At 37.5% G+C, this 12,538-nt stretch overlaps 1 protein-coding gene across 1 annotated transcript in view; it reads left to right on the top strand.

Moving 5' to 3' along the window:
- Nucleotides 1-12,538, top strand: part of CRYBG3 (crystallin beta-gamma domain containing 3) — a 122,558-nt gene that overhangs the window by 74,813 nt on the left and 35,207 nt on the right. The window contains exons 13-16 of the mRNA XM_040226612.1: nucleotides 5,398-5,540; nucleotides 5,641-5,767; nucleotides 6,690-6,722; nucleotides 12,416-12,528. Coding sequence (XP_040082546.1) covers nucleotides 5,398-5,540; nucleotides 5,641-5,767; nucleotides 6,690-6,722; nucleotides 12,416-12,528 — 416 coding nt within the window. The remainder of the gene's footprint in view (nucleotides 1-5,397; nucleotides 5,541-5,640; nucleotides 5,768-6,689; nucleotides 6,723-12,415; nucleotides 12,529-12,538) is intronic.

The raw sequence follows: 12,538 nt of genomic DNA, 5'->3' as shown, positions 1-12,538 counted from the left end.
AGTCAGGAGATACTTGATATAGACAGTCTATGAGAACAGAAATTAAACTGCTGCTGCAAATAGAAGTTTTTGGTGTTTATGAAAATGATAACACATAGTTTTTAATACACATAATTTCCTTCAAAGAAAACCTATTATCTTTAAATTAGGTTTTTAAAAAAGTAAGACTAGCTTGTAAAGATATTATCATCATCCTCATTATGATATTCCTAACATCTTCAGGTGCTTACTAATGGCTTTACATGCATAGTTGTACTTAATCTTCACAAAAATGATGAGATAGAGAGTTTTATGACTCCCATGTTACAGATGCAGAAACTGAGGATCTCAGAGCTTAGGTACTGTGCCCAGGGGCAGAGCTGTAATTTGATGGGTGGCTCTGTCTTACTCTAGAGCCCATGGCACATTTCCCGTTTTCCTTGTCACAGAATGACTAGACTAAAAAGCACTTCAGGAGTGGAAAGCTGGACTCTCATTCAGCCAATAGCTTATTAACATTTCATTTGTAGCTGTAAATATACAGTTACTCTGCAGACTAATACACGTGTATAGTAAAGAATTATTTACATAAATTTAAATTATAAACAGTCTGAAAATTATGTTCACACAAATGTTTTCAGATGAAATATTTTCTTCAGACATAGCATGGAATTGGGTAGAGGTTCTCTTTTTAAAAACCACTTTATTGAAGCATGATTGACATGTAGAAAGCTGTACGTATTTATTGTAGACAATCAAGGCATTTGGGAATAAGTATATACCCGTCATACTATCAAGGCCCTGGACATACTTGTCTCCTCTCAGAGTTTCCTCATTTTCTCTTTACAATTAGTAATTTTTTTGTGATAAGACACAACATAAGATCTACCCTCTTTGAAAATTTTAAGTATATGATACAGTTATTGTTAGACATAGGGTGAACAGCTCTTGGGGTTGTCATAGACAGTGGGATTAACAGGCAGTGCTGATGTGAGACATATAGGCTCTCAAAGGTCTCTAACCTGGAAAGAGTAAAGCACTGCTTTTGAGATCTAAGTTGAAATAATATCAAATAAACAGATGAAAGGTAGAAAAGTTGCATAACATAATGCAGTCTTCTAATGTCCTGGCTCTAGTATATGGAACACTCTGGATCTACAAAGGTCAGATCTTGGACATGTCCCTTAGGGATAATGTGGTCTGTGTCACGAAGTGCTTTGGAGAGGATGACCAGAAATGTGTTTCTAATTCCAAATGAGTCAGGCAGATATAGTGACTTGGAGTTGATTATTTTATAAAGAGAAAAGGACCAGGAGGAAGGAATACAGCAGTAATTTAGACTCCAGGGATTAAAGAAGGAATTTTTATTCTTGGCTCTCTCTATAAGTTTCTTGGTATGCTTGTTTTCCCTCAGTTTCAAACTCTCCTGGGTTTGGATTTGCTTTTGTTCTGATTTTCAGACTTGGGGCCTCTTTTCAGATCTGTAAAACCAGGTGGTATGCAGCAGACACCGTTGTGTCCCCTAAATTAATGGGCACATCAGATCTCCCCTGGTGTCTTGGTGTCTTGTTTTATGCTGCCCACCCAAGGGGGTTGTGGTGCAGGAGTTCCAGAACCTGATGAGCTGAGGGATTTTATGAAATTTAAAAGTAATCAAATTATTGATCCTTAAGACTTATTTTTGGTCCTGAAGCAACTACTCATTAGCTCATTCTAACAGTGGGGAGTACTGTGCCTGAGACTGCATTAGACTCGCCTGATTTTTGGTTCTGTTTAAATGCTTTAAAATGGAGGGCAGATTTGAGGTTCCATCATTATTCATCTTTCTGGAGCAACAGAGCTCCGCTTAAATCCATGTGACTTTGAAAGTTATTTAATAAGTTTAAGTTATTTAATTGTGCTTAGAGTTGGAATGATGGTGGCCTGGTAACCTCACAGGACTTGGGTCCTATTGCAGCCACCTCATGAACAAGGCAGTTAGGTTTGGTTTTTTGTTTTTGTGTTTTCTTACATATTTTATTTATTTTACTTTGGACATGTGACCCTGGAGATTTTGCCCCAGATGATTGGATTTGGCTTAGAGTTAGAGCTCCCCACAGCAGGAACACCATATTGATGGCAGCTAGTCAACTGGATCAGATATTGTGTATTTGGTAGGTTTGAGTGTAACAAGCAGAGAGGATCAAAGCCAGGAGACAGACTCAGAAACATTTTTAGAAAAAGATGGAAGGCAGAAGCTACAAGGCAAGGAAAGCTATGAATAAACAAAAGCAGGAGGTTAAATGAGAGAACAGTGTCTCTGTTAGGAGACCCCTGTGCCCTTAGCCACATCTCTGGGCATGGGAGCCAGAGCAGGAAGGACAGAGACTCCAGCCATGTGAGTATATTTATTTGTGAACCCGTGGACTGCCAGCACTTGTACTTGGCACCGGGTCCTGTGACAGTAAACTCCTCCTTCTCTGTTCAGCCCCAGGCTGCACCATGGCCCAATGGCCTGTGCCTCCGGCCTGCTTCCCACCTCACCCTCCTCACGGCTGCCAGTCTCCCACAACCCATGCCATAGGATTCATCAAAACAGTGTTCAAGTAAACATCACACCGTAATACAAGTGGTTTCTCAATGAAAAGGCACAATCACAGCACATGTTCCCATTTTACTCCAGTGTGATACAGTGGCCCATAGCATATGTCAGCTTATCTCTGCTCCCTTATAACCCTAACAGGGAGTAGATAGAGAACAGTGGTAGGGGCAGACAAGGTAAAAGCAGAGGTGGGTCATCACAGAGTCACGAGAGTAGGCGGGGAGAGGTCTGTGTGTGAGAGCTGCTGAAGGCCTACCCATTGTGGTTGGGCCTGACTTGGTTGGCAGCTACTGATATCAGTTCTTGACTAGTACCCAGATGGCCACCTTCACTTGTCATCACCACGTTGTATCCTCACAGCCACCTGGAGCTAGGTATGTACTTTCAGGTTGTAAGAAACAGAGGCAAGTTCATGTTCCTTGGGTGATGGAAGTTTCTTTTGTCAGTATAAGCAAGTTTGTTGATACGGTACCCAGGCTGTAAAATTTCACTGGGGAGGCTTGTCCTGGGCAAGCAAATCTCTGTTGTTATTTAGTTGCAAAGTTGTGTGCAAATCTTTGTGACCTCATAGACTATAGGCCACCAGGCTCCTCTGTCCATGAGATTTCCCAGGCAAGAATACTGGAGTGGGTTGTCATTTCCTTCTCCAGGGGATCTTCCCAACCCAGGGATCAAGCCCATGTCTCCTGCATTGGCAGGTGAATTCTCTACCACAGAGCCACCAGGGAGCCCAAGAAATCTCTAATAGGATGTTAGGGCCTTGATTTCATATATGTATACTCTAGATTTGTATTTGGAAAATTCCAGATCTATGTCTATAATGAGATACAGAAATATCAATGTGTATATATGTACATGCATACATATATACACATATATGTAAATTCAGGATTTAAGGAAGCTCAAAAAGATAACAAGTGCACATGTTTGAAAAGTATTCTGTTAATAAGATGCGGGATAGATAGTGGGAGTCATAAAGACTAAATTCACCTAGCTTCCGCATTTTTAAGAAAGATGCAAAGCAATGAAGGTGACAGGTGTTCTCAGGTTCCACATGTTTACTGAAGGAGGAATTGAAAACCCAAATATGGCTTAGAAAATATAATAAAAATTTCAGTAAAAAGCCTTTATCTTTTTTCCTGAAGTTTCAAATGAAATTTGACCCACCTGTATCAGCAGTTTTTAAAATCCTTGAAAGTTGACATGTGCGTTGTAAGTGCAAGAGAATTTTTTTTTCAGATGTATTTTCTTTCTCCTCATAGATGCTTTGTTTTTATTGGATACTGTTTTGCTTGTTCATGTAAAATGAATGTTTGTCCTGGAAATCTTAGATTGTAATAATAATAATAATCATAATGAGAAATTTGATAGTGTTTGAGATGTATAAAAGCTGACAACATTTTTCTGTAGGTCTAAAACTTGAGCTACAAACAATGAAATAATAGGCAGAAATAAAGAGTTTTTATTTGTTTTAATGCGTTCTGTATTTTCCAGTTAAAAATACACCTATTTGAAATTCTGAAAAAATATAGGGTAAAATTTTTCAACTTCTGGACCCAAAGGTAACCACTCTTGGTTTTTCTTTTTTTTCTTCTATCCTTTTTTAAATGAAAAGTTGAGGGTTTTGTGAGAACTTCTCATCTTACCAAGCTTTTAAGTTTTAGTTTTTGTCCTACTCTTTTATCCTTACATTTATATCTGACAGTGATTAAGAGTTTAGAATAGACAGATTTACACTCAAGTTCAACCTCTGCCCCTCAATAGCTATGATATATCAGGGAATTGACCCAATTTTGTCAGCTGTAAAATAGGAGTGATAGTAAAATAATCACATCAGAAATGAGGCATGTAAAGCTCTTGGCAGAAATGAGTATGTGATATATTTTTAACTGTTAACTTGTTAAAAAGTCTCCTTAATTGTTTTTATTCCATCAAGCAATGGATGCTTAAAGGTTTGTGTTTGTAAATCTTTTGGACATTTATACTCTTTGCAGCTTTTCACTATGATAAATAATTCATCTTTGCATATAAATTAGCTGTCATTTAGTTTTAAGAAACTTAAAAGGAATATCACACTCAAAGAATAAACAATTTCAGTCTTTTAAATATATGTTTAAATTGTTTTCTAAAATAGCTGCAGAACATATATTTCCACCAGAGACGTTCCCTGCTAAAACTGGGTTTTTAGATATTTCTTGACTTAAAAAGTGAAACTATATCTGTTTTAATTTGAATTTCTTTATTCTTGTAGTGAAATTAGATATTTGTTTGTTTTTAACTTAATCATTTTTGTAAATAATGTTTATTTTGTGAATTAACTGTCAAGTTGGGTCTTATAATTTTTCTGTTATTTTTAAGTGTTCTGTCTGACTACATGGAGATGTCCTCTGATTTTAATTTTTATAAAACAATTTTTTCAAGCAAATTTCATTTATTCTGTTATATTTAAGCTCATAAAATCCTCTCCCACGATGCCCACAGTACATTGTATGTTTACTTTCTGTTTCAGGTGGCTTTTGCTCTTTAGGCACAAGTTAGACTTAGTTTCCTTTATAATTACTGTTACATATGATAGTCTGTAAGTGCCAGCAGTTTACTGACTGTGAACTAATTTCTAGTTTCATAAAATTGTATTTCTCTGCTTAAAGTAAATTCAGACTTATGTTTTCTTTAAACTGTCTAGGAGTAATGCCTATTAAAATTGCCTTCAGTGCCATTTAAAATTCTTCCTGAAGTTGTGTGAAAATTATCCCAAAAGCATGTGAAAATTGCCAAGATACAGCAAGCCATAAAACAAAATGCCTGTGTTCCCTCAACTTTCCTCTTCTTCTTTTTAGAATTTCATAGAATCTTCAATCACACTGTTTGACTCTGATCTGGAAAGTGGGAAGTTTATTGACATTACAAATCAGGAAATTTCTGACTTAGGAGAAATTGGCTTTGGCAGTGAAACAAGGTCCATTCATGTTAAAAGTGGCGTGTAAGTTGACTCGTAAGAATCATGAGCTTCTTTGGTGTTTAAATTGTTGGTTGCTCAATTCTGGGTCACCTCTGTTCTTTTTCTTTTTTATCCTACTTAGATGGGTTGCCTACCAGCAGAAGTTCTTCTGTGGAGAACAGTACATTTTGGAGAAAGGGAAATACAAGTGCTTTTTTGACTGGGGAGGATCAGATAATACAATCATGTCAATACGACCCATCCAGTTGGTAAGTTAGATATGAACATAGCCAGTGCCAGTGGCATGTATGGCATACAGTCGATGTGTGGAACGGGCCTTAAAAAAGTGGGACTGTTGGATTATGCTGTTATGTATCTACAGAGAAAATGAAACAGCATATGAATTTCTGTAGACTCCATAGACAGCTAGTAGGTAGTATTAGCACCTCCATGATGAGGAACTCTTGTCATTTGATCAGTTCATTCATCCAGTGGCATGTATTTAGTGCCTTTGACATGTCAGACAGGACTGATCACTGGAGATAAAAGATGAATAAGCCTGCCCCAGTGGGTCTCTGGGAGGAGACAGACAGTTATTATGCACTATTACTTACAGTATGACTAGTGAGAAAATGAAGTGTGTAGGCAGGTGTAAGCAGTGCTGAGGGACCAGGGAAAGGGAACATGGAGAGCCTGGGGCTCTGGGGACCATGCCAGACTTCAAGAAGAGGTGATTTGAGTGATGCTTTAGAGGATACAAGCAATCTTTCCAGAAAAGGAAGTAGGGCAGAAAAGGCAGTTCAGAAAGAAGTAATCATCTCCATATGTGCAAAGTTACAAAGTTATGAAAGAGTGTGGCCAGTGTGGATACTAATAAGCACTGCAGAACAGTAAGGGTACCCCTGAGATAGTGATGGGAGAGAAGTGGTGAGAAGTTCAGGGTCTTTCTAATGGACACTGGGGCACATTTTTCTTTTAGCTCAAAATGAATATTACTCAAAATGAATTAGTAATAAATATTAAGGTTATTATAAACTAATTTAGTAGATGATTTGAGGGTCCTTACCAGTTCAAAGAATCTAGTAAATTGGTCAGATCATATATTTTGTTTTCCAAAGGATATTTTCAGCACTTTCAAAGACAACTAAGAATATACAATTATAATTCTTAAAATGTTTTTATATGTTTCAGGAACCACTTGGGATAAATGAGCCTCCACATTTGGTATGTTTTAAAATATTCTTAACTTATAATTGTTAAAAATTGCTTACTAAATATGTATGCCCTTTCTCTCAAGTCTGTCTCTTTCCCTCAGATAACTTTTATGTGTCTGCATGGCAGGGCAGTTTATATTGTACTAGGAACCTGTGGGCACCAGTGTGCTCATCCTTGTTATTGATCACATTGGCCTGGGTTTGTCACAGTCCTTTGTTTTTCTCCTACTAGAGCTTCAGCACTGACCACTTTGGGTTCGTCTCAAACCTCTGCCACTCTTTCTTTCCTGTTGCCCATCCATTCTTCAACATCACATTCTTAATCAGCATAGTATGTTACGCTGTCCTGTGGAGGAGCAAACTTACCATGGAGAGATGGCATGCTTATTATGTAAATGTATTTCTAAACCCTAAGTCACAAATTTGTTAAAAGTGCTGGTAAAACTGCAACCCTGCTTCTTTATTTCTAGTATGTTAATGGTTTGAAGGACTGGGTGATACTCTGGCGCCTAATATTTGTTTATTATCCACTGAGAGCTAGAAATTGTGCTTACTTAGTGCTTCTAATAACTCTGTGAGGTCAGAATTTATCTCATTTATTCATGAGAAAAACAAAGACTTAGAATTCAAGTGAGCATCATTTCACACAGCTCGAGATCACAAAAGAGGCACTTTTTGTATCTAATTCCAAGATTTTACATCAAAGAAAGACATATCTTGGTACAAGCAGTACAACCATATAAGAAAGGGGGTAAAATACAGTGCTTCCTTTGTCTCATTTAAAATAACAAATTTAGAAAAATTTCTTCAAACAGCCAAAAAGAATGATTGGTTCTAAGTATTTGACATTTGCTAGTTTTACATAGTGTTGAGTCTTTTTCTCTGTGTACATTTTGCACATTCCTGTCAGTGTTTATATATCTCAAATCAGCTTAGTTTAAACCATATTTCTCTTCACAGTGTTTTCAGGTTTTATTATTTTCTGATTAGCTCAGGCCTCTTGGGAACATTTCCTCTCTGAATATAACTCAGTTTCTGGAGACACTTCCTGCCAGATCTTTATTTTGAATCTTAGAAAACTCCAACCATGGACTTTCAAAGCACTTTTTTTTCCACATGAATCAATGTAACATGAGTAGATAAAAGAGATAAAACTGGGATAATTCCAAGCTGCACATTCTCTGAGTTTTAAGTGCAGATAAAAAAATCATATTCTTTTAAGCTCTGTTTCTCCCCTTCCTCCATTCCCTTTTTTTTTTTTTTTAATGAACTTCCTTGTTTGGGACAGATTGCTCAGAGGATTTTCTTTATAGTATTTCCAGTCCAACTTGAAGAAAAAGGAAGCAGCCACAAACACCCAGTGAAATTGGCCCCGTTTATTTTCTGAATATGGTTCAACCACTGCCTTGTGAAATAAAGGTCCTGACAAGTGTATGACAGCTGGACATTTGGTAACAAGCAGACAAAGCTGCCTTATTTACCCAGTATCAAAGCTCTTATTATTTCCATTGGACCAGATTTTCAGAAAGTTTAGCTTGTTTTCATTTACCCAAATAAAAACAAGCGGATCTTGGCTGATAGTCTGGTTCCTTTCATTAACTATAAAGTTATTTTCTCCTTCACAAGTAGTTGTGATAGTCAGGTTGACAGTGGTAGAGGCTGTGTTTATATGGGGTAGTTATTTTTCTCTGTCTGAGGACTAAGAAGGAAGTTACATCTCCAGTTCAAGTAACAGAGGGAATTCTTAACATGCTGGTGATTTGAAAGTAAACCTCAAGTCACCTGAGAAGCAAAAAGCCAAAAAGTACATGTGTAGAGATTTACGCTGGTAAAAATATCATTGCCGATGTGGAAGCATAGGATGATGATATATGTCTTATTTGAGACACAGAATACCTCCTTTTATTGAGAAGATTGTTTTTTACCTGTGACTGAAGGTCGATTCACCAGGTCTGATTGCCAGCTCACAATATATGATACAAGAACAGGATCATTACAGAGTTCTTCATAATTAGCAAATGGCATTTTATTTTTATTTTTCCCAGACCAAACAAAAATAGAATGTGAATTATGTTCAGGATGTCCTTGTCTCTCTCTTTTCACAAGTCCTGAATATCTGCATTCTCACTAGATTAACTCATATAAAAGTGAGTTTTGTTTCCAGTGAGATTGTATTCCAGGCCTCCATTCTCTAGAAATTCTGTTTTCTCCCCTATGACCCAGCTAAGGACCTTTCTTTCCTGGGATCTTTTTCAAGTCCATTTGCAGTATAGTTATAAGTTTGAATTTCTTTAAATATTGAGCCTCTGTTTCATTTTATACGTGATTCTAGCTCAGAAAAAGCAACTTGAGTATTTTCTTGTATTGGATAATTCAGCCAGATTGAATTCTCAAGAGATCACAGGCCCTTTAACAGTGGTGGTTACTGTTACCATGTATGGAAGATAAGAAAACAACAATTCTAGTCAAGTCAAATATTAGTAAGATTCAAGAGCAGTATAGGAAAACATTTGGAGGGGGGTGGTACTAAGACCAGATAGTTTTATTTATTCAAATGCTAAAATAATTTCTCTGAGAATACTGTCTTGTCTAGATGAGATGTTCTGCAGTCCATGGTGCCGCAGAGAGTCAGACATGACTAGTGACTGAAGAACAACAATAAGAACAACGTGACCAGATCCTTTTTATAGCCTCCAGAGGCCAGAAATACTCAGGAAGTAGTACTTATCTAAGTAAAGAAAGCTTCTCTGAGTAAACAGGGACGTAAAATCACTATAGAATATGCAGTTGATATGAGAAGTACATAGCACTGTAGTATGAGACAGCGTGATGTAGTGGAAGAGTGGAAACAAAGCCTTTTTTTCTGTTTAACGTCCAGTACGTTTACTTGCAGGAAGTCCACAGGGCTGCGGAACATCTCATTGAGATAGGATAGAGTGTTCTCAGTTGAATTGTTTTAGCATTGGAATAAATAAAACTACATTCAAAAATTATTCTGATATTATGAAATAAATTAACAAAGCACAACATCCTTTGTTCAGTAATTAAGTTCTTGAGGTTTTAGTTTGCCATACTGAAGACCTATTACATTTGTTAATGTGTATTATAAATGAAAAATACATAGTAAAAGAGAAAGGATTTCTACAAAATTTTCATCATAAAGGGGTGATAATATCTGCTTCAAAGTGTAGTTCTAAAGAAGACACAAGATAGTATATGTGAAAAGGCACCTTGGAAACCGCTGATACACTGCTGCTTTTTTCCTTCGTACACTTGCATTTGGAGTTGGTAGGCACGGAACCATGCTTACATGGCCCGGAAGGATAGGTGTAATTAGAAACAACTCATTTCTTGTTCATCTGATTATTCATCTGTGTTCTATGCCACGTATCTGAGTTGTTTTGTATATTTATTCTCCATTAACCCAAAAAGGAAACCAAAATAGTGACTCATCCAGCTAGCTCTTCACAGGACTTATTTTTCACCAGGACACTGCCAGTTAATTTCACCCAGTATGTGCTTAGTCACCAGTTGTGTCCGACTCTTTGCAACCCCATGAACAGTACCCCACCAGGCTCCTCTGTTCGTGGGATTCACCAGGCAAGAATACTGGAGTGGGTTGCCATTTCCTTCTCCAACCCAGTATAAAAAGCACAGATTAATTATTATAATTAGAAGTCACTGAGTTGGTTTCTGTGCGTCCATCCTCAGAACATTATTATGATGAGAATTATTCTATTCTGAGGCATTTGTGAGGTAGTTAAAATGAGGTGTTACTTTTCTGGCGTTGGACACATCTTAAGTGAACCGTATCTCATTTAGGGGATAAAAATAAATTCAAATCAGTATTAAGTCCTTTTTTTTTTTTTGCTTTGCATAAAGAGTATTTTAACTATTTGAATCAAAACAGTACTTTATGACAGACTGTGTGTGTGAGAGAGATAGAAACAGAGAAAATTTTAATGCTTCTGGGTGTGAAGACTAAGACTAAAAAGTAGAAGCAGTTATAACATAAACTACCTGAAATATGATTAACGTGCATCATCAGTTGTCCAGGATTTGACATTTTATGGCTTCATGGTAAAATACTGAAGTATAAATCTTAAACTCAGCAATAGGAGTATAGTTAATTCAACAAACTGGGAGTACATGCATGAATCAGGCAGCCGTGATCCCTATTCTCATGTGCCTTTTCTGATTGTTATTGTGAATTAGATAATATTTGCCTGTAGGAGAAATCACTCCACACTTTGAGGAGTTAAACATGATTTACTTTTTAGCTTCATGTTCTACAAACCTTAAAGTTAAAAAGCATCGTCTGAAAAACCACCAACTGAAATCCTTATCAAGGAATCCAGGGCAGTTTGCCTGGACATGTAGAACTGTGCATATACAGGGAAGCATTCCAGAGGTCTGTATTGTCTTGGACTTGCTTTTGCCTTTTCCTACCAAAGGCCCGTGGTAGGAACTTGACAGACCATGCCTCCATAATGCTGGGAGTCCCTTGGTGTTTTAACACTCCAAACATAGGCTCGTTTCATGTTAGGAAATCATATTATATAAGGGGGAGTGGGGTCTCAGCTTTCTGGCTTGGATTTGGCTTTGATATCAGACCAGGCAAGGTCAGAGCAGAATGAGATAGCCAAGAAACAGTTCCTCAGGGTTCAGAGACCATCCGTCTCTAAGAGGACCCTTGGGAAGATGAAGGAGGCGAACATCCGCTGCTCAGTGAAGCCTTGTTCTGGATGAAGCAGTGGCAGGAAAGAGGGTGGTGCTGCAGCTGCTTATTACGATGCATTCTCAGCTACAACACAGGCCTGTCAGTGCCGGCTGGATCTGTGGGCCGTGTTATTTCAAGGCTCCAGTGTATTATAAAATATTTATAGGCCTCATTAATTTTTTCTTACCTATTATAAGAGATCCAAGGCCACTGGCGTTGCACATTATTATATCTGGTCTAAAGGGAATTATAGTTGAGATTTCATGAATTTTCCTTGACATAAAGAACTAAAGCAGAAATGTAGGTAATAGTTATATAAGGCTGTAAGCTGTGCATTTAAGGTATTCTATCAGTAGACTGAAGCCTGTAAGCTGAAATACATGGCACAACCATCTTTCTTTCTTCACTATAAATCTTGCACTAATCCCATCATTATTATCTTCTCTGCCATCTGCTCCTGGGGCTTCACAGGCATCCTCATGCTCATTTATGGGCACGTGCTCGTGCTTTCTCGTTCTTCCTTTTATTAACTGTGAATCAAGAAGGCTTCAGGAGAGAAAAGCCGTAGCCACCCCTCATACCAATCCAAACTGCCTTCGTGTTTAGCACTAAATTGCTTCTTTTTTTCACACATGTTTTCTCATCACAGGGGATAATGATCACTTGATGGAATGGACAGGGACCAAATTTAGCAGAGGAGGGATTCTGATTTACTTCTACAGCTAGATTTGTTTTCTGGGCCTCTGTGCCCAGAATCTGGTGGTTTGAAATGATAAATAATTTGTGACATTTCTGACAAACACATAAGAAAAAAAAATGAGTTTAAAGAGAATATCTTCCTTCACACGGATTCCTTGTTAATAAATAAAACATGAGTCTAGTATTTTGCTGAATTTTTATAAGTACATGAGACTAAACTGTTTTCATTTGCTTCTGTGATGATATCAAACAGCTGTTCTCTGTTTGTTGTGTTGCTCTTGTAGCTCAAAGCTTTCAGTAAACCAGGGTTCCAAGGTGAATGTATCGATTTCACAAAAGAAGTTTTGGACTTGACTTCATCGTTCATGCCATGTTCTTTTAAAGTTCTTCGGGGTTGGTAAGTATGC

The sequence above is a fragment of the Oryx dammah genome, unplaced genomic scaffold, assembly GCF_014754425.2.
Source record: "Oryx dammah isolate SB20612 unplaced genomic scaffold, SCBI_Odam_1.1 HiC_scaffold_2, whole genome shotgun sequence".
NCBI classification, from domain to species: domain Eukaryota; kingdom Metazoa; phylum Chordata; class Mammalia; order Artiodactyla; family Bovidae; genus Oryx; species Oryx dammah.
The sequence above is the reverse complement of the archived record's forward strand: the minus strand, read 5'-3'. Positions and strand labels throughout refer to the sequence as shown.